Genomic DNA, 20,365 nt, shown 5'->3' with positions numbered 1-20,365 from the left:
CGCTGACATCGTTTTCACGGCTACAAGTAACTTAATTTTCTGAACTTCTCCCTATCATGCCCCACTTTATTCACTACTGACAATTTCTTTCTTTTCCTTTCAATTTCAGATATGGGCATCTTTGAGAGCACTACACTTGGCCATCTCACGGTGACGTCAGGTCATCCGGCCATTTTTGATTTACCACCCATCGAATCGCAACCGCCACCTTCGGTGATGTGGCAAACGGTTGAAGGTCCGCTGAACTATGACATCAAATATGCCGTAACAAAATCGAATCAATTGATAATACTCAGCGCAGACGAGGACGATCGCAAAGCATATCGCGCTCGTGCCATAAACACACAGTTGGGCAAGGAGGAGAATAGCGCTTTCAAACAATTGAACGTGAGTGGAGATCCGTATGTTGAGGTAGCACCTGAAATTGTTGTACATCCGCAAGACATGAAAGTGAAGCGTGGCGAACAAGTGGCCGTATTGGAATGTATCGCGAATGCGCGACCCCTGCATGAATTGGAGACCCTGTGGCTAAAGGATGGCATACCCATTGAGAATGCTGGTGTGCCGCACACACTCAATGATCCTTGGAATCGTTCGCTATCCCTGCTTGCTGCTAATTTAACACATTCGGGCGAGTATACGTGTCAGGTGCGGCTACGTAGCGGTGGCTATGACACAGTAACAGTTAGCGCCAAAGTGGAGGTGTTGGAAGCTCCCACCTTTTTCACACAAATGCGCACAGAAACGTTTGGTGAATTTGGTGCACTGGTGACGTTACCATGTGACGTGGTAGGCGATCCAATGCCGGTGATGAAGTGGTACAAAAATGCCGAACTCGTCGATACAAATGATGGAAAGTGAGTATGGGAAAGTGGCAGGGCAGTGTATACAAGTTAATAAAGAAAAAAAGGCACTTAGATAAGTTTAGACAAATAATGATACAGGCAACGCTGGGCACGTAAGAATGCATAGTAAAAATAATAACTCATCTGTTAGAAATAAATTGAAACTTAGTGTAGACTACGTGCATTGTGTATAGAATAAGTGAAGCCGCAATAACGGTATACAGGGTGGTCGATATATAAGTTGCATTATATTTTTTTTCTTCCCCGCTGAAATCTTATCAGAATATCAGCATCATGTCTCCGTGAAACGTAATGGATCACTTAACGCTTACACAACTTTGAGAAGTATTGCCAACTAAAGTTGTTGCCGAATTAATGCGTTTATTTAAAGAAGTCAAAATCCACTTTTCCGGCGAAACTCATTTTCATTTCAACGGCGATGTTAACAAGCAAAACTCACGTATTTGGAGATTGGAAAACGTATACGTGATTCTTGGGAAGCCGATGCCTTCTCTGAGGTTACCAATTTAGTGCGAATTTCGGAGCGATGGCATAGTTGGCCAATTTTTCATTCAAAATGCTGTTGGAAACGCCATTTCCGTCAACGGTGAGCACTACAAAGGCATCACACACATCTTTTCTGATCGTAAATTGAAGATATGAACTTGGACGATCTTTGGTTTCGTCATGTCATACAACCCAAATGTGTGCTCCAAATTCGGTAATCGATGTCAAGTGGTCACCTCCAGGCTGCGATTCGACGCCGTTCAATTTGTTATGCAAGCAATCCATTAAGCCATTAAAACTAAGTTAACAGGATGCGCTACTGCAAAGCTTCCCTATCCTACCACAGGAATAAAATCGTGGTCGATAAATAAAGCGAATGTTTGCTCTTTCGAATATATAATATAATATTTTTGGGTGTTTGGCTGAGCTCCTCCTCCTATTTGGGGCGTGCGTCTTGATGTTGTTCCACAAATGGAGGGACCTACAGGTTTAAGCAGATTCCGAACGGCAGATATGTTTTATAAGGAGCTTTTTCATGTCTGAAATACACTCGGAGGTTTACTATTCCCTGCTGAGGGGCGACCGCTATTAGAAAAAACTTTTTTTTCTACATTTTGCAGAGATTCGAACCTACGTTCTCTCTCTGAATTCCGAATGGTAGTCCCGCACCAAGGCGGCCGCCTTGCTCTTTCGAATAAACCAATAACATACAGAAAATTATTTTATTTTTGGCTTTTTTTTTGATAATATAAGAATAAACTATTATGTGGACCACCCTGTATAGCTTTTATATGTAGACGGGTAATTGTACATCAAAAATTGCTTTTTCAGATACACACTTCAGGAGGATAATTCACTGATCATCAAGAAACTTACACTAGAAGATGCAGCCATGTTTCAATGCCTCGCCAGCAATGAGGCAGGTGAAAAGAGCGCCTACACTTGGTTGCGTGTCAAATGTAAGTACCCGCAAAGCCAATGAAATATCTTTAATAATAAGAGTTCAATTTGTGGTGCATTGAATACTCATACATATCATACATATCTACATCTAAGAAACATCAAACAAGAAAATGAATACATCCACAACTCATTCTCATTCTGTACATAAATATATATATATATGTAGTATAATATGTTTGTCCAACACGAAATGCTTTTCATGCTTTCCCATATACACATACAGATATTTCATATTTCTCTCATATGCTCTCTCTTCTCTTTCTTCCCCGTTAATATCTTGCATATGTTCGTGTGGGAAAACTCCAAAACAAAAAATAAAAATTAACTAACAAATAATTTCCAAATATATTTTCCTCATACTAAATGCTCGAACAAACTAATAATTCCGTTCGATATTCTCAACGGTAGCTGCAATGGATAATCATGATAAAGGCTTACTACCACCACCACTCAAAGAAACCGCAACTACTACAACTTCCACTACTAATTCAAGGCATAGTGTACGGCGCATGTCTACAGCTAATAATAATCGACCGAATGCAATTCCGGTGCATTTTGTTGAAGAGTCTAAATCATCGTCATCGCAAGGGTACGTGCGCAGTTTCTTGCAACGCTTCAAGCGTCTAGCACAACCGCGTATTATCCAGCGTGTTAGAGCATCATCATCGCATTCTGGCATGAGTACTGGCTATCGCCGCAAGGATTTTCGCTTTGGTATGGGCGCTAAAAGCTATTTATCATAATACTATACCTGCACATCCATACTTTCCATTCATTCATTCGCACGTTCTTTTATTCGTAAGCAGTAGTTGCGTCTTGTTCTACACAATTTTTGTATTTATATGCTTTTGTTTGAAAATGGCGTTATACTTTTCGATTTCACTGTAGTGAGTTGGATATTAATTGCCGGGTTGCATGCACAATAACGTTTAGTTCTGAAGAACTTGTTTTTGTTTTTTATAAATTTTAAGCTTAACATTAACAAAGTAACAGTGGTGGAAGAATTAAAAAAAAATCGCATGCACATACATACATACATACATACATACATATTTATACACAAGCATTTGTTAGAACTAAATATTTATGTATTTATGTATTTTACTGCAATGTACAAAGTTTAATGAATGTACAACTATATTTAAGAGTTTTTTCTAACTTTGAGTCCATATTTAAAAATGTACAATCTACGAATATTTTATTCAAAGTTGTTTCTGTCAGAATTACAATTTTTTTCTCATCTTTGAGTGTGCGCAAAACGCATCGAACCAATTTTCGATATCATTAACTGAAATGAAGCATATCAGGGCATTGCATTCTGCTTGATGAAAATAAGTGGTAGTCCGAAGGCACAATATCCGGGCTGAACTGAGGGTGAAGTAAGACTTGCCGTCCGCTATTTTTAAAATTGTTTTTAACGGGCTACGTAGCATATAGCCAAGTATTATCGTGATGGGAAATCAATGACTTAGGTTTGGTCGCCCATTGCAGCAGTTTTTTTTCAATGCTCGCTTTAGTTTAATGAGTTGTCGGTATCGTTCCCCATTAATGTTTGCATACCATTCTCATTTAACCAAATACACGGCATCAGCTTCGAACCACGGATATTCGGCTTCGGAGGACTTACAATAGCCACAAGCGAAACTCGTACAGTTCAAAAAAAATTTATTTTCATAAATCATAAGTAAACAAACGGTTCAAAAAAGTTATTGCACATTTTATTGCTACGATACAGTGGCATCAATCAAGAACAAACTAATTAAACCCAAATTTTTAATTCAATAACATTTTAAGTGAGGTGCTATGCTGGCGAACTTTCCCATTGATATAGCTCCAAAGTTCTCAATGGGGTTTAAATCTGAACTCTGGGCTGGTGTATCTATGATATGCGCGCTATTATATAGCATCCACGATCGCACAATATACGCTTTATTCTTCGGACTATTGTCCTGATAAAAGTACAAATCTTCCCCGAGACCAAGTTTTTCTTTACAAAGAGGCAATTTTTCTTTTAAAATGTTAAGATACAAAGCCTGATTTATAATACCCTGCAATTCTCCCGGTCGAGATGCAGAAAATGAACGCCACACTATTACTGACCCACCACCGTGCTTTACTGTAGGGTTCATATTTTTGGCAAGTAACGCTTCATTGGAGAATATCAATATATATATAGGATCTGTCATCTGAACCAAAAAGGTTGAAGTTGCTTTCATCAGTGAATAACACGTCCCGCCAAAATGAGAGATCTTTTGATTGATGTTTCTTGGCAAATCGCAGCCTTGCTGAACGATTACGTTCGTTGATATGGGGCTTATGCCTTGCTTTTCTGCCCTTGATATTAGCCTTACCGAGTATATTTCTAATTGTCTGTAGGCAACATTTCTTCCCCCAAATCATTTCCGGCAATTGTTGCGAACACCTAAAAATGGATCCTTTTCGACTTGCCGTAGAATATATTATATTATTCATCACTCGGAGAGAAAATTTTGTTATTTTACTACTTTTAATCTATTTTTAACACTTTTATCCTCTTTGTACCGTTTTATGATGTACTGTGCGGTGGATCGGCTTCGATTTACAATTTCAGATATTTCCCGAAGCGATTTTTTGTTTCCTAATGATGAATTAACAATTTTCGCACTTCAATACGGGTTAGTCCTCTTTGTCTGCCCATTTCACTTTTTTATTATCCTCTATCAACAAATTACACAATATTCAATAAGGGAGCATTTCAAATTCTGCTTTTACGTTCAACGCACTACCTAGTACACTAATTAAATAAAACCAATTAGCTTTTATTGCAATACTAGTCCCCCCTATTTAATGTAAAACCCAATATCTAGGTGGATGTACGAGTTTCGGAGCTACTGTAGAAGTGTCGGTTTGGCCGGGCTTCACATAGGGGTGTCATAATGAATAAATTGTTTGCCCCCGATGCAAAAAATACTTGCCTTTTAATTAATTTTGCAGCATTACAAATTAGTATGATTTACCTTTTCTTTGTTAATCCGAAATCGTTGTTTGGCGACATCTCGAAGACTACGCTATAAAAAAAATTATGTAGATTTTCGTACTCAGAGACCGATTTTACATAGGGATGGTCTGTATCTTGGGTAAAAAATCATTAATTATTAGTAAACCTGCACCATTTTGCTATATCAGCAGGCACAGCAAAGAAGTGAGATACCTAAAATTTAGCTGCGTGAAAGCAGGGCAGTTAAGAATAAACTGTTGAGCTGATTTCACCATACATCTGATCCTCAAAGTAATGTCGAGTCTCACAGCAAGCATACCTCGGGACAATGTTCTGTAAGCGCGCTTACACAATTTGAGAGCCAAGGCTTTGTTAGCTTTAGAACCATGGGGTCAGAAGGATCTTCTGACATTACAAATGTGTGTACATGTTCACACGGTGTAGTTACCGGGGGCAGACCACAGGTAGTCAAGGGGATCCCAATCCTCTCATTCCGCAGGGAAACCACCTCACAAGTCCGCTAAATAGCTGGCTCATCTGCCTCGCAGTTTTCTACAATTTCACTCGGACCAAGTACCCAAATGAGCGTAATATCAAAAGATTTGATAGTAGTCCGATAGTATGAACTTTTCTTAGTAATATAAGTATATAAATAAAATAAAAAATAAATAATTGGCGCGTACACTTCTGTTAGGTGTTTGGCCGAGCTCCTCCTCCAATTTGTGGTGTGCGTCTTGATGTTGTTCCACAAATGGAGGGACCTACAGTTTCGAGCCGACTCCGAACGGCAGATATTTTTATGAGGAGCTTTTTCATGGCAGAAATACACTCGGAGGTTTGCCATTGCCTGCCGAGGGGCGACCGCTATTAGAAAAATGTTTTTATTAATTTTGCTCTCACCGAAATTCGAACCAACGACTTCTCTGTGAATTCCGAATGGTAATCACGCACCAACCCATTCGGCTACGGCGACCGCCTATAAATATATACTTATATATAATTGGCGTTTACACCCGGAAACATTCCATTGTCTGTCGAGGAGCAACCACTAAAAGAGAAAATAACTTGTTGCGTCAAATCACAATTAGAGAAGTTGCTTAGAATGTCGGCATATCGGTTGGTTCATGTCAAGCAACCTTTTCGGAAATTTTGGACATGAAGCGTGTGGTAGCAAAAACAACGTCGCATGAGCATCGCTCAGGAATTGTTGAATGACGTCAACGATGATACCGATTTGCTTAAAAGGGTGACGAATCATGGGTATATGGTTATGAAATCGAAACCAAAGCCCAATTGTCCCAATGGAAGAGTCCAAGAGAGCCAAGAGTCGATAGCAGAAAATCACCGAACACGCAAAACACTTGTCTTATTTGTGGCTCTCATAAACAAACTAAACCTGCTATGTTGCTAAAAAAAATAATAATCGAAAGTGGAGTGTACGTAGCCCGCGAAATTTAAAAATTCGCCTTATATTTTGAACACACCTCGTATACAAGGTGGTACCAAATTATTCACCCTATCGGAAGATAGTTGATTTTTGCAAATGGCGTCGTACGTCAATCGTAATTGACCCCTATGAACTAGACAGCTGCGATATACAAACAGACAAGCAGTGGAGCGCATGACGATCAAACGAAAGGTTTCCACCACTCAAAATAATTGTCTTTTTATTTAGTAGCATGCACAATTATACACACAAAAAAAACTAAAAACCAAAAGGTCCGTGAAGATATTAAGAATATCCCTAATGCAGTTGCTTCAATAGAGAAATTCCATACACTTTTTAAACATAAGATATATTTAAAGTTTTGGGCATAAAATCAAAAGGTATACACATAAAGATTAATATTTACTAAGTAATTAAATTCCCCATAAGTTATTTTCATTTTACATCCTCTTCCTACTTTTTGCGCGCTTTATGGGCACTCTCGTGTGAAAACAGCACCACAACGCCATCTGCTCATTAATTAATAGTTAATTACCATAGTTATACAGTGCCACATGAATATACCTGAAAATGTGCACAAAATTGCTGCTCTTTCTCCACTCATAGCCACTAAAACTATCCAACAGGAACTTACTCCGAAAATTACCTACAAGTGGCTCGTAAAGAAAGCACAAGTCACTATGGCTTGCCACACAAAATCACATGCCTACATTTTCATACATAATGAGATAGATTCACCCGCATACACGTGGCCACGAAATTACCATATAATGTTACTCACATTTCGTTGCACTCATTTTATTTGCTTGACTGTCACTTAAGGACATTTTCGCTTTGTCACACAAATTGTGCGGCACAATACTTCGGATATGTTACTTACGGTAGATAGGTAGGGAGGTTGATGTGGATGGCGGTTGACAGTTTGTCAACCTTAGCATATGAATTTTCATATACTCGTATACTTTGTAGGTTGAAATGCTTTCATTCCACTTTCCGTTGCTATGTCATTGTCGTTTTAAGAGATTTAATATGAAAATTAAGAAGCAGTACAATGCGGGAAGGTAAATTATCCGGATAAGTAAGATCCTGAAAGTATATCTCATGTGCATGGACATGTAAATTTATTTGGGAGATGAGGTGACCATATTTTCAGCTGAATTCATGCACACATATTTATATGCACACACGTGCATACATATGTTTCAACCGGTTATTGGCTGCAGTCATGAATCTTCTCCTGCGTTTCTCCTCGCTCATATATTTTTCCCTCAACCGGATTCATTCACCATTCTTAGTACCATCTAGCTTTAAATGTTTTATTTAAATGCAGCATCAGTGCTTCATCCCAAAAGAATGCAGTTGAACGTGAGGCATTGACCACGTATGCACACATTTTATTCTCTGTTACTTCCTTGCATTGATACATAAATACATACATACCGTATGTGTGCCCCCCACCCAAAGGATGTGCAATTCACAACTCTCAGTTCAGCTCAGTTCAGCTTATCCACCTGAGATAAATGTGGCGCAGCACATGGCAATATTTTCATTGTCTTTCTTTCGTCGCCAATTGGCAACAGTTAAAGTTCATAAACTACATTTCATACATACCTTGCCCACCCCTCGTAAGGCTGTGGCATCTCAAACTGTTCAGACTCAACCATGCTTCGCTTAGCTCTACTTATCCTTTAACTACGTTTTTTACTTAGTATGCGTTGCTCCGTCACACTTTTAACAATTACTCATACATGGCTTTCTGGCATGAAAAATGTATAAGTTTTTCAAGAAGCTGCCATTTTAAGAATTACTTTCCATTTTTCCTTAGCTTTAACTTTCCTAACACAAACTTATGTTGTCTCGTAACGCTTGTTGTTGAGTTGTTTTTAACTTCTTACAGCTCGTGTTGAATATATACGCATATGAATATAAATTATTGACAGGTTGGGGCCTCAATTTTTCGTACTTAGTTTAAGGTTGTTCTTAAAATAGAATAATTCACTTAAAATGGAATGATTCCACGGCACAAAATTCGTTTCTAAGCGAACGTCGTAGAAATGCTTTCAGGTTTCGGCTATCTGTGAATTAGCGAACGTTTTGTAAATAACCTTTTCTTTGGCATGAAACATGCAGTTGAAGACACCATATTTGGCTAAATTGCCGACATGCCGCTCCAAATTCACTCAGCTACAGAAGTGGTTTGTATATGTAGAACCCAAAATTGTAAAAGTAGTTTTTAACTAACTATTGTCTATCGCCTCGTTCACTGCTTATTATTCATCGAAAATTCCGTTTGAAAGTTCACTTTTTACAGTACATGTTTTCTCTACAAGGGATTTTCTCTCAAGGGTTGATAGTGCGATTTTGATCGAAGAATATTCATTTCAATTCCCTCACTAATGATAAACTGAATATATATCTCAAGGCCCTTGCAGATTTCGCACTTATTTGCGCAGGATTGGGATATGGTACCCTGACTCTTGTCATTTCTGCGACCAATCCCAGAAGACTGCAATACACCTTTTCCTTAAATGCGGTTTTGTAGGGCGGAGAAGGTTGAGACATATCGATCAATTGCAGTCAGAAGAAAGGCATATACGCTCAGCTCAACCTAGTTCTACCTTAAGTTTAATAAGGAAACTGGGAGTAGAAGATGAGGTATTGTGATGAGTAGAGGCCACACAAGAGGCCACACAAGACCATGAGATCAAAGCGCTATAAATCTATCTATCTATTGATTTAAATGTCTCCCTATCTGAACTATTCCCATCACAAATCAGATTTCAACTGACATCTGAGCCTAAATAAACTACCAGAGTATCAGAATACCACAGGGAGGGCTGTGATTTCGGATCGGAGCTATTTAATATTCCGATGCCGGACGCTCTAAGAAAGGCTGCGAAATTTTCGGTAGCCTCATTTGAAACAGTCATAGCATCAGAAGGCAGAAACTTATGGCCAACTGCTGCTATTTTTCGCTATGTCAACACCTAAAGAGTCGCCTCCTAAACAGAAAAACAAAGATTTCACTGTATCGCTCAATTATTATTTCCATGTTACTATACGGTAGTAAAACGTGGACACTCAGTGATGCGGATTATCAGAAGCTGCTGATTTTCGAGAGGAGAGTTCTAAGAAAACATTTTGGTGCCATATGTGATAAAGGTGAGTGGCGGAAACGCTACAATCATCAAGTCGGAAAACTATATGCGCACTCATCTATGATAACCACAATCTTGATCAATCTGTTGATGGGTAGGTCACATATTGCGGTCTAACACAGATTACCCACCTCAACAAATACTCTGCGGTAACTGCCACAGACAGAGAAGAAGGGGTCCGCCCACCGCTTAGATGGATTGACGATGTAGACGCAGGCTTATAGGATTTCGGGCATGGGAGTCACAGGCACGAAACCGAAACAATTGGAGGCATATGCTACAGCAGGAGAAGACCCGATCCGGGTTGTCCAGTTAACAATGATGATGATGATACGCAGAATCTAGCTCGTATACACGGATAACATATGTCGAAAATTCTCATCGCCTTCCAGATATAGTTAAAATTTTCATGGAGTAGAGCTATACTGCACACAAAGGAACACTTTTCATTATGAGCCGTGAGATTAAGCTCTTAGCAACTTTAAACCGGTACCCCGAAACCATTTTAAGTTAGTCCTGCAAGTTTTACCTGACTACTCAGATCAATTATTATTATTCTTATTATTACACCCCAGATCTTACTCACTCATATATCAGTCTCTTAGGCGTAGACCAGCTAAGACAACAAATCGGTTGCGGTCTCTGACGAGCAATGAATAAACGTCATCTGGTCAGCTCGGCGGCCTTATTTTCTGCAAACCCGCAATGGCCTATGTGGAGTTACTATGTTTCTGCTTGCCAGAAGTTAAAAGGTCTCATAACAGGAATATGAGAGTCCAGTTAGGAAAGTCTTTATAGTCGCTTGGTTAATTGAAGAAGTACCGAAAAATTCGGCGCTGGTTGAGAATATTAGTACCTGAAGCTCAGTAGCATAAGTTGATATCGTGATAGGGAGTCTAGTTTTCAAGTTCAGATACATCTGCGCTACTTTCGTGCTACATATTTTATTGTACAGTCAAGAGTTGAAACTCTATTTCTCGAAACCAGAGCTTTGCAGAAAAAGTAGTTTTTATAGTTATTAAATCAGAAATCAAGCACCTTTCTCAGCCAGCAACTCTGCTCAGAACACTTATTTGCCGTTCACCTTCTGGTAAACATCCATCAGATGTCCCAGTTAGAGTGTCACTTAGAAATATTAAAATACAAGCCTTTCTGTAGATGTGCAGACACATACGAGCATGCATTGAATTAAAAATTCATTAGATGAGTTGCCCCAGCAGTAAGTTGATCTAACTTAAAATCAGTAAATAAATTGCGTCGTAGGGACCGGTATGGGTTCTATCCTCATGTCATGGTCTCAACTTTATTCATTTACATAGGGGCGATTAGCACCTTTTATATGTATGTAATTGAAGATTCACTATACGTAGTCTTGCAAATAATTTTATGACAAATTTTACAATGCATACGGCGAGAACAAATTCTTAGAAAAAGTTCCGTTATTTTTGCATTTGTCCGTATGCATTGTTTACTCATAAATTATACTCAGTTTTGTGGCAAATTTCGCTTCTTAATAGTGGAGTGGGGAGCTAAGGAAAATTGCATTGCAGTTGATTGCACTTCATAAGTGTGGTAAAAGTTCAAGTGAGATTTACGAATTGCTGAAAAAACTTAATATTTCAAGAATGTTTTTTTACCGCACGATCACTGGCTTTCTCAAACGTCTGAACTGACGAAAAAAGAAATGGTCGTCCTCGTATGGTTCGAACCCGTGCAGCCATAAAAGCCATTCGAGAAAGAAATCGCAGGAATCCCCTTAGAAAGCAGGAAATCATGTCCGCGGAAATTAATGTATCGATCAGATCCATGTTCAGACTAATTAGAGATGTTCTCCACATGAAAGCCTTCCGTCGCTCACTTGGTCATCTTTTGACAACGCGCTTGAAGAAAATTAGACTCGACATATGCAAGCAGCTTCTTTGCTGACACGCGCCTAACGGCCATGAAAATATTTTTTTCACAGATGAAAAAATGTTCACTGTTAATAGGCAAAATGGAAAAATCTATGGTAAAACTTCTAAACACTCAAAAAATGTTGTACCAAGAGTTCAGCGTGACATCCATCCAGCCTCCGTAATGTTTTTGTGGGGAGTGACTTGTAAAGGCGTTACATCTCTTCATTTCGGCGAATAAAGCGTGAAGACCGTGACAAAAGTGTACCAGGAGGATGTCTTAGAAGGTGTGGTGGAGCAGTTAAGCACTACTTTAATCAAGAGAGCGTTGAATCTTCCACCAAGATTCCGCTTCAGCTCATGAGGTAAAAACCACCCAGCAGTGACTAAACACAATAGTCTTGGGTTCATAGCCGTAGACGGTTGGCCTTCTAAAAGTCCAGATCTGAATCCATTGGAATACAGTTTGTGGTCAGAATAGTAGAACATGGCCTGTCGAAGATTTCACAGAAATTTTGAAGGTGTGAAACAATCTTTGGTTCGAGCAGCGACGTCAATATCCATAGAAACCGTTCGTGCTGCGATAGCTGCACAGCCTATTCGTTTGAAGGCTTGTGTAAAAGCAAATGATGACCATTTCGAATGAAAATTTAAAATGTGTGCTGTGCTGCTTTTGTAAAACAATAAAAGGCGTGCTAAAGTGGTTCATTACATTAAATTCTGCCGGGTAAATACAGGCTTTAGTGGGCGCTAATTTCCGTGCTACGGTCGATAGGACAGGACCTGAATATTTGCCAGACAAGCAGAATATTATATTTAGATCTAAGTTGTTTAGAAGCACAGATAATTTTAATCTAAATTAATTTGTATTTTTCTATATTTTTTAAACTGTCCGTACATGTAATGTGAGTCTAAAAATTAATAATTTATTAATATTCAAAAACCACACAATTAGCATTTATTATCTTCAAAAAGCCGCTTTACTCGCGAATCACAAATGAAACCATCAACTTACTCCATAAGAAACCCTAGTCAACTTAAAAGGTCACTATCGTCATTGTTTCTTTTACTTTTCTCCCTTAAGCGCCACAAATGGGTAAGTGCAGTGGGTGAGCGCTGCTCAAACCCATTTCTCACTCGTTCGTAGTCAGTCATGATGCGCATAGTATGAAAATTTAAAATTAGGAGACCGTCCCTATTTTTGGCTGCAGGGTTAACACCGCTTTTAAGTTTATTAAATGCTGACCAACCCACAAACTTATTTCGTTATTGAATTTAAAAGGAAGTTCTTTCGCAAAACTCTTATACTTAGAAAGGGTATGTCATCTTCGTTTTGACGAGGGTCGAAAAATAGAAAAAAAAATGTTTTTCTGTAGATTGATATTGTATATTTGACATGGTTTTGGGGCATTAACGAGAGGGCGTTCGAAATACGTGTTTTTTTTAACTTTCCACTTTAATGAACTGTGAATGTCTTCGCCTAACAAATACCTTTTTTGTCGCTTGCGGTTTTAAACGTAATTTTCTGTAAATTTTTTTATTCATGCTTAAAAATCATCAATCAGTTGTGTTCTTCAGTTCATCACTTTTATTGCCTTCCGTAAAACAATTTTCAATTTGTAGCATTTTAAGCATCAAAAAAAGTATATACACCACACGAAAAAATTATAAAACCAAGATGATTATAATGATCTCTTTTAAATCAATAATAAAAAATCTCTCAATATCGTTTCGTTAATTTTATGTTTAAAATGGTATCTCATAACGGAAATTATTACGTACTTATTACTGGTATTTTAGTAACGCGCAAATTCTTGTTCTGTAAAAACGAAATAATTATTAGACCAAAAGCGTTTGCTTTTAATTTAAAAGTGTACAATGTTAATCAAGACGTCGCGCGGACAAGCTTTGTCTGAATTTGAGCAGGTACAGATTTTAGCATAGAGAGAGAGAGGCCTTACAATGCAAGAGATTGCTACAATTAAAAAATAAAAAAAGCTGTGGGTTTGTCTTTGAAATAAAAGTGCGAATGTTTCCAAAACTTAGCGCTAGAGATGTGCGGGACATCCAACTGTTAGCTATAAATAAATCAAATAGCCCTGCTCAAATTAAACACACCCTTAATTTGGAAGTTACTAGCCGTCGTGTGCAACAAATTTTGTAAGCGGATTTTAGTCTAGCATATGTAAAACTAGGTCTAGGTACTAAGTTAACCACACGACACAAATATGCCAGATTGGCATTTGCAGAAAAATATCAATTTTGGGAAGATGAATGGGAAAGAGTAATTTTTCCCGATGAAACCAAAAAATCAATATGGACCGACCAGATGGTATTGATGTATTGGCTTGTTAAACGGAAGAAAAAGGAGAAGATAATGACTCGTAGTTTTGGAGGGGTTCTGTCATTGGTATCAAAGGCAAAACGCCTTTATACCTTTTTTCATGATAATTTCGACGAGGAGTGGATTTTTCAGCATGAAAATGCAGCTGTTCATGCTGCCAAAGAAGAGAAGAGTTTTTGGCAGAGAAAAAAATACCAATTCTAAAATTGCCTGCTTGCTTGCAGCCCTGTCCTTAACTTAATCGAAAATGTATGGGCAATACTTTCTCAATCGGTTTTTAAAAATGGAAGACAGTTTGATAGGTCTAAAAGCCTTAGAAGTGCGATTAAATATGTATTATATCAAAAACTTAATAAAATCGATGCCTCGACGACTTCGACAAGTTATAATCAGAGAAGGATTCAACATAAATAGCTAAGCTTCAAATTAGAAACAAACCAAAAGAATTCTATGTTATTTATTTTAAATATAATAATATTGGTCTTATTTGGTTTATCGTTCTATAGAGTTTCCTTTTCTTAATAATTAATTTAAGTCTCCTGAAATGTGTGCTTATTCCTAGATATTTTGAAAACATTTATCAGTAAAAGTTTAAATATTAAAAACATATATTGTTAGCCCTAAACTGATAATTAAAATATATAAAATTTAGTTGGTCTTATAATTTTTTCGTCTGGTGTATATCCCGTTAAAAAATTATAATAGCACCACATAAAAAAACCATTTTTTAATTTTTTTTTTCTTTTTTCCTATATTTTTTATAGTATTAGTTATACCACATCAAAAACCATATAATTTAAAGCTTCACACTTTATACAAAATTCAACAGATTTTCATATTGAATTAAAATTTTTGAAATATTCTGGGTATTGAACCATACCTTCCCCACCAAAAAAAAATTACGCATATGGCGCATTCAAGAGTGGGCTATACTATTTCTAGTGAGTCATATTTTAGATAATTAGAAACTTACTATGGAATCTTTCAACAAGAGTATAAAAAATTATATTTTTTGAGGGGGGTTATATGAGGTATAAAAAAAAATCATATTAAAATCATCATTGAAGAGGTTATGGACTTTGAGTAAGGCCGAAAATATCCCCTTCCACGTAAAAAACATATGTCAATATCGAAAAAAAATAATAATCTTGACCGATTTCAAAACTTCATTTTATTCCTGAATGTTAAAGTATTAAACAGCATTACTAATTCCACGTTATTGCAGAACTCCATGAAAGAATGGCCAAATTGTATAGAAGTCAAAGGTGCTCCACAATGCCTTGGCTAAATTCGCATTATCTACTTGTATGTCTTTCTAGCCATACTAGTTTGTAGTGTTCTAACTTTTTTCTTTATGAATCTAGCAAAGCATTTAAAAACAATCATTTAATGTATATTTTCGAGTACTTGAGTTTGATGAAGACAAGGTTATATTAGGTGGTTCAACTCGGGATAATGTAAATACTGAATGTAAAAACGGCTTCGGAACTCAAAAGGGCTTAAGAACGAAATATAAATAAAGTAGCAAAAAAAATTAAATATAAAAACTAGAAAATTGAAATATTGTTTTTTGATATCGGATGTCAGATGACCAAGTTACAATAAAAACAACTGTTTTCGCGTTTATTTTTAATGGTAAAAAAATGTATTTTAATGTACCGAAATTCGTTCAAAATAAGCTTTAAGTACAACCTTTGCGATTTAATTTTTTCGTTATGGCAACCGACCCGGTCTAATGCTGTGCTACGAATAGAGGGAAATACGTTTTTATACCGCCTCCGAACAGCAAACGCTATTAGAAGAAGCTGATTGCTATAAGTAGAAACTTTTCAATCGTTTGGTGATGCCTCATTGCTAAAATGACCATCGAACCTGGTGCCTTTCAATTGATAGTGACTCACAAACTCACCCGGCCGCAGCCGGTGGTTAATAGTGGTGGCGGAAATTTAGATTTCTTATTAAAAAAATGCTTATACCGCTGCGATGCTAATTAGTTGGCCGGAGTTTGAACAAAGTTTGAATAGTTCAGCCGAACACAAATAAAGGTAGACTGTGATTATTTAATTGACGTTGGCGGCTATACATTTTACAAATTGTATCCTACTTGTTTTTAACTTATTGATGAATGATATAAAATGCAAAAACCTAGGTACATATGTTTGTACATATTATATATATATATGTATTTATACATATAGAATATAAAGTTAGTTAAAACATTTTCAGCCTTTTAGAGCTGTAGGCAAATTTCCCAAACGGAAGCAAAACTACCCTACAAAGCACTGTAACACTTATACGCACACACACATACCTATACTATTTATAAACATTTTTTATTGTGCAAATTTTTTCCGCACCAACAATTTATAGCACAGGCTAGTCTGCTTATCAGTTGTCCAGCCAGCCAGTTTTCTTTTCAATCTCTTTTGTAAATTTTCCTTGTGTACCGAAAGTTGGTCGACTCTGAGTTTGAAAGTGTCTTCATATTGGTTGTCCATCTGAGTGCTTTTGGCGCAGATACAACCCGCAGCCCGCAAAGGAAATAGCAGCAGCAGTAGCAGCTTCATTACGAACGAACTGACTGTGCATTTGTTAGCTCTCAAACCGGCAAAGTATACCCCCTTACTGAAACATGTCTATAAGCTGTTTGACATACTTTATATTGTTATAAAGTTGGCACTTCATGATCGATTTATTTTCAAATAGCATCAAAGTTTAATGCCTTTTAACCAATTTGATTGTTTGCCAAATAGGCTTAAAAACTTTTTATTACTCATTTTTCCTGAGTGCTAAACTTAAGTATGTAAGTTCGTTTTGTCGCAGCGTTTATACTCATCGCATTTAGTTTAATGCGTGAGTCAATAATGTTATGTTCTCCTTAACCGGATCTACTTTAAATATCTGTGAGCCATTGCTAAAGTGGATTGTGCCGTCTTAGCACTAATTTGCTAGTACTCGCATCTAATAAAATATTTAAGCTATTAACTTTTCATAGCTGTGACTTAAGAAGCCATCGCAATAAAAAGGAAGTTAAAAATATAAAGTTTTTCTATGAAAAGTAAATCAAGTTTCAAGCAAGTCAAATAAGTTTTATTGTCAAAAATTCCAAAAACAAAAACTAAAATCACAGGACGGACAGGAATGCATGCAGTGCGGTAATAATAAAATTTAAGGCTGCTTCTCCTTACTTTATCTATGTAGTTAACAAAACTGCTGGTGGCTATTTGCACGTTGGGCACCGTCGTAAAATAAATCGTATTTTAGCGTAAAGAAATTAATAGAAAAGCGTCTCTTTTCCATTAAGTGCACCGGCTTTTTCAAGATCACGTCAGTTATGGGTTTCGGACCCCATATGTGGCAGTTTTGCTTGTTAATATAGCCGCTGTGATGAAAAATTTTTTTTTTTTTTATTTTACTTTTTATTTGTTTATTGAATCTGCCTTTTCAAAAGCCTCACAATAAGTATTCAAATCTTAGAACTAAAAGAAAAATTTTTTTTTTTATCTCATTTTCTACAATAAATAATTATCAAATGGCCCTCTACTCATCGGGGTGGTAGGTCATTTCTTCGAAGCCTGGTCGTATGTTGTGTACTCAGGAGTTGACGTGCGAACGGGTTCGGGTGATCTTGCAATTTCAACTGATAGTTTTCACGAACTTTTTTGAATACTTCCTTCACCATCGGTACATCTAGGTCCCTATGGATGTTGTCGTTTCTTATATACCACGGCGCTCCAGTTATGGTTCTTAAAATTTTCGACTGTGCTCTCTGTATAAGATCGATACTGGAACTACTGGCCGTTCCCCACAATTGGATTCCATAAGTCCAAATTGGTTTCAAAATTGCCTTGTACAAGAGGACTTTACAGTCAAGGCTCAATCTTGATTGTTCATTAATTAGCCAGTGAAGGTTTGAAGCTTTGATTCTCATATTAAGCCGCTTTGCCTCGATGTGGCGTCTCCATGTTAAACGTCTATCTAGGTGAACGCCAAGGTATGTGACGTGATCAGACTGTGGTATGCATACGTTGTTAAGGGTAACCGAGGGACAGTCTCCTCTTCTAAGCGAAAATGTGACATGTTTACTTTTTATTTCGTTCACTTTTATTCTCCATTTTTTCAGCCACTTTTCTAAAAGTCTGAGATATTTATTTAGCTCTCTAGATGCCAGAGACGGATCATTTTGAGAACTAAGCACAGCGGTGTCGTCAGCGAATGTAGATATAGTCAAACTATCGCACTCGGGCAGATCAGAAGTATAAAATAAATACAAAATTGGGCCTAGTACACTGCCTTGAGGGACACCAGCTTCAATTTCATATTCATGAGTCACATAATCATTGCATTTTACTCTGAATTGTCTGTTTGTTAAGTACGATTCCAGAACTTTGTGTGTAATAGGTGGCAAACAGCGTTTTATTTTATGTATGAGACCCTCATGCCAAACTTTGTCAAATGCCTGTGCCACATCTATAAAAATTGCTGAACAGTATTTTTTAAGTTCAAAACATTTTCTTATTTCCGCAGTTAACCGATTTACTTGCTCGATTGTCCCATGTTGTTCTCGGAAACCAAACTGATGTGGAGGGATTATATTACGTTCGTTTAAAAACGGCATCATTTTGTTTCTCAAAACTTTTTCAAATAATTTTGACAAAAAATGATGTTGACTTCTCTTAAATGAGCGCTTTATTTGGTCTGCACAATATTGGCTTTGAAAATAAGTTTGCAATACTTCCCTACGTTGCTCAGGACGATCGTTGCGTAAGACAATCCATTTCGTTCGGCGGATATACTCGGATGATACTAACCTTTTGTTTACATTTTAACAGAAAATTTCATTTCCAAAGATAAAAAACAAGTGTGTAGGTAGAAAAATCGCTAACTAAAAATCTACTTACAAGTAAATAGTTTAAACTTAGTTTAGGCGGCACTCAAGTTAAACTTGCACTAACTGGTTCTAAAAATAAATCACCTTGGAATTGCATGAAACTCGTTGAAAGTGAAGTAAAGCTCTATACTGAAGTCTACATTAGCTAAGAAAATATGACTCACTTGGGCACTTGCATTTTGATGAGGATGAACCATTGGCATTTAAATGGCGACTAAGTAGTTACGGGTTGATAATAAAATTGACAGGGGTTGATATCCAATCCCATTATCTCAGCAAGCATTGGGAATAGATGAAAGCCATTAAACCTTACTTTTAGTCTTGTGAAAGAAGAGCAACTTTGGATGTTGCATTTCAACCACCAGACATTTGAATTTGTTACTACCCGGTTGGGGCACGCTTCACTCTTGAGAGTTGTGACTTTAGGAGCTCGCACCGGTGCCTCCTATCCACGCTGAGCCAAAAAGACGTCGTTATCTTCAAAGCTAAGGTTATTGCCCACATCCCCAATAGCAGACCACAGTTAGCCTAAGGATTTTGTATCTGTTCTGCTTGCACGGGAAAACCACCACGCGTTCCCCCTTCTTAATCAGCTCATCCGTTACGCACGGAATATATTATATTATCTTCTCGAATTCATAATTGCCTCTAGCTACTGCACCGTGTCCATTCCTACCTTAAGGGAATGTGGATAGTGGAGGATAGAACCCAGTGCGAGTGTGCCCTTGTTAGTAGATGTGAAGTAAGGAACTGCAAAGTTCCTAAGAATGCAAAACAGAATTCTGGGCCTGGGAACAGGCGACTTTGGCTGCTAATAAAGTTTTTCCCTAAATAAGGATTTAAGGTGACTCTCTTAAACATTTGAAAGACATATAATAATAATAGGTGTGCCAAGTTAAATTTCCACCCTACCAGCCACTACAAAAAGCTACATATATATAATTGTGGAAACTTTCATACATTATTGAAAAACACCTATGCTTATAAGAACTCATATATACACCTGTGTTCACAACAATAGCAGTGCGAAATATTGCAAACTTTGACTATTTTATAATTTTTTATTTATTTATACAACCATGCCATGAAAAAACTCCTCATAAGGAACCATTTGACGTTCGGAGACAGAAGAGGGGGAGTTCGACCAAATATCCAGTAAAGGGTTGGCGGCAGCCGTAGCCGAATGGGTTGGTGCGTGACTACCATTCCGAAGTGCGTATGTTTGAATGTCCGTACATGAAACACGAAAAATGATAGAAATTTCTATTAACTGTCGCCCTTCGACAAGCAATGGCGAATCTCCGATATTTCTGCTATTAAAAGCTCCTGATAAAAAACCAG

At 37.4% G+C, this 20,365-nt stretch overlaps 1 protein-coding gene across 1 annotated transcript in view; it reads left to right on the top strand.

The window, feature by feature from the left end:
• Positions 1–20,365, top strand: part of LOC128857553 (protein sidekick-like) — a 125,770-nt gene that overhangs the window by 66,561 nt on the left and 38,844 nt on the right. Inside the window, exons 4-6 of the mRNA XM_054093305.1 lie at positions 110–857; positions 2,184–2,311; positions 2,724–3,029. Coding sequence (XP_053949280.1) covers positions 110–857; positions 2,184–2,311; positions 2,724–3,029 — 1,182 coding nt within the window. The remainder of the gene's footprint in view (positions 1–109; positions 858–2,183; positions 2,312–2,723; positions 3,030–20,365) is intronic.

This window comes from Anastrepha ludens, chromosome 3, assembly GCF_028408465.1.
Source record: "Anastrepha ludens isolate Willacy chromosome 3, idAnaLude1.1, whole genome shotgun sequence".
NCBI lineage: Eukaryota > Metazoa > Arthropoda > Insecta > Diptera > Tephritidae > Anastrepha > Anastrepha ludens.
Note: the sequence above shows the minus strand (reverse complement) of the source record. Positions and strands in the feature narration are given on the sequence as shown.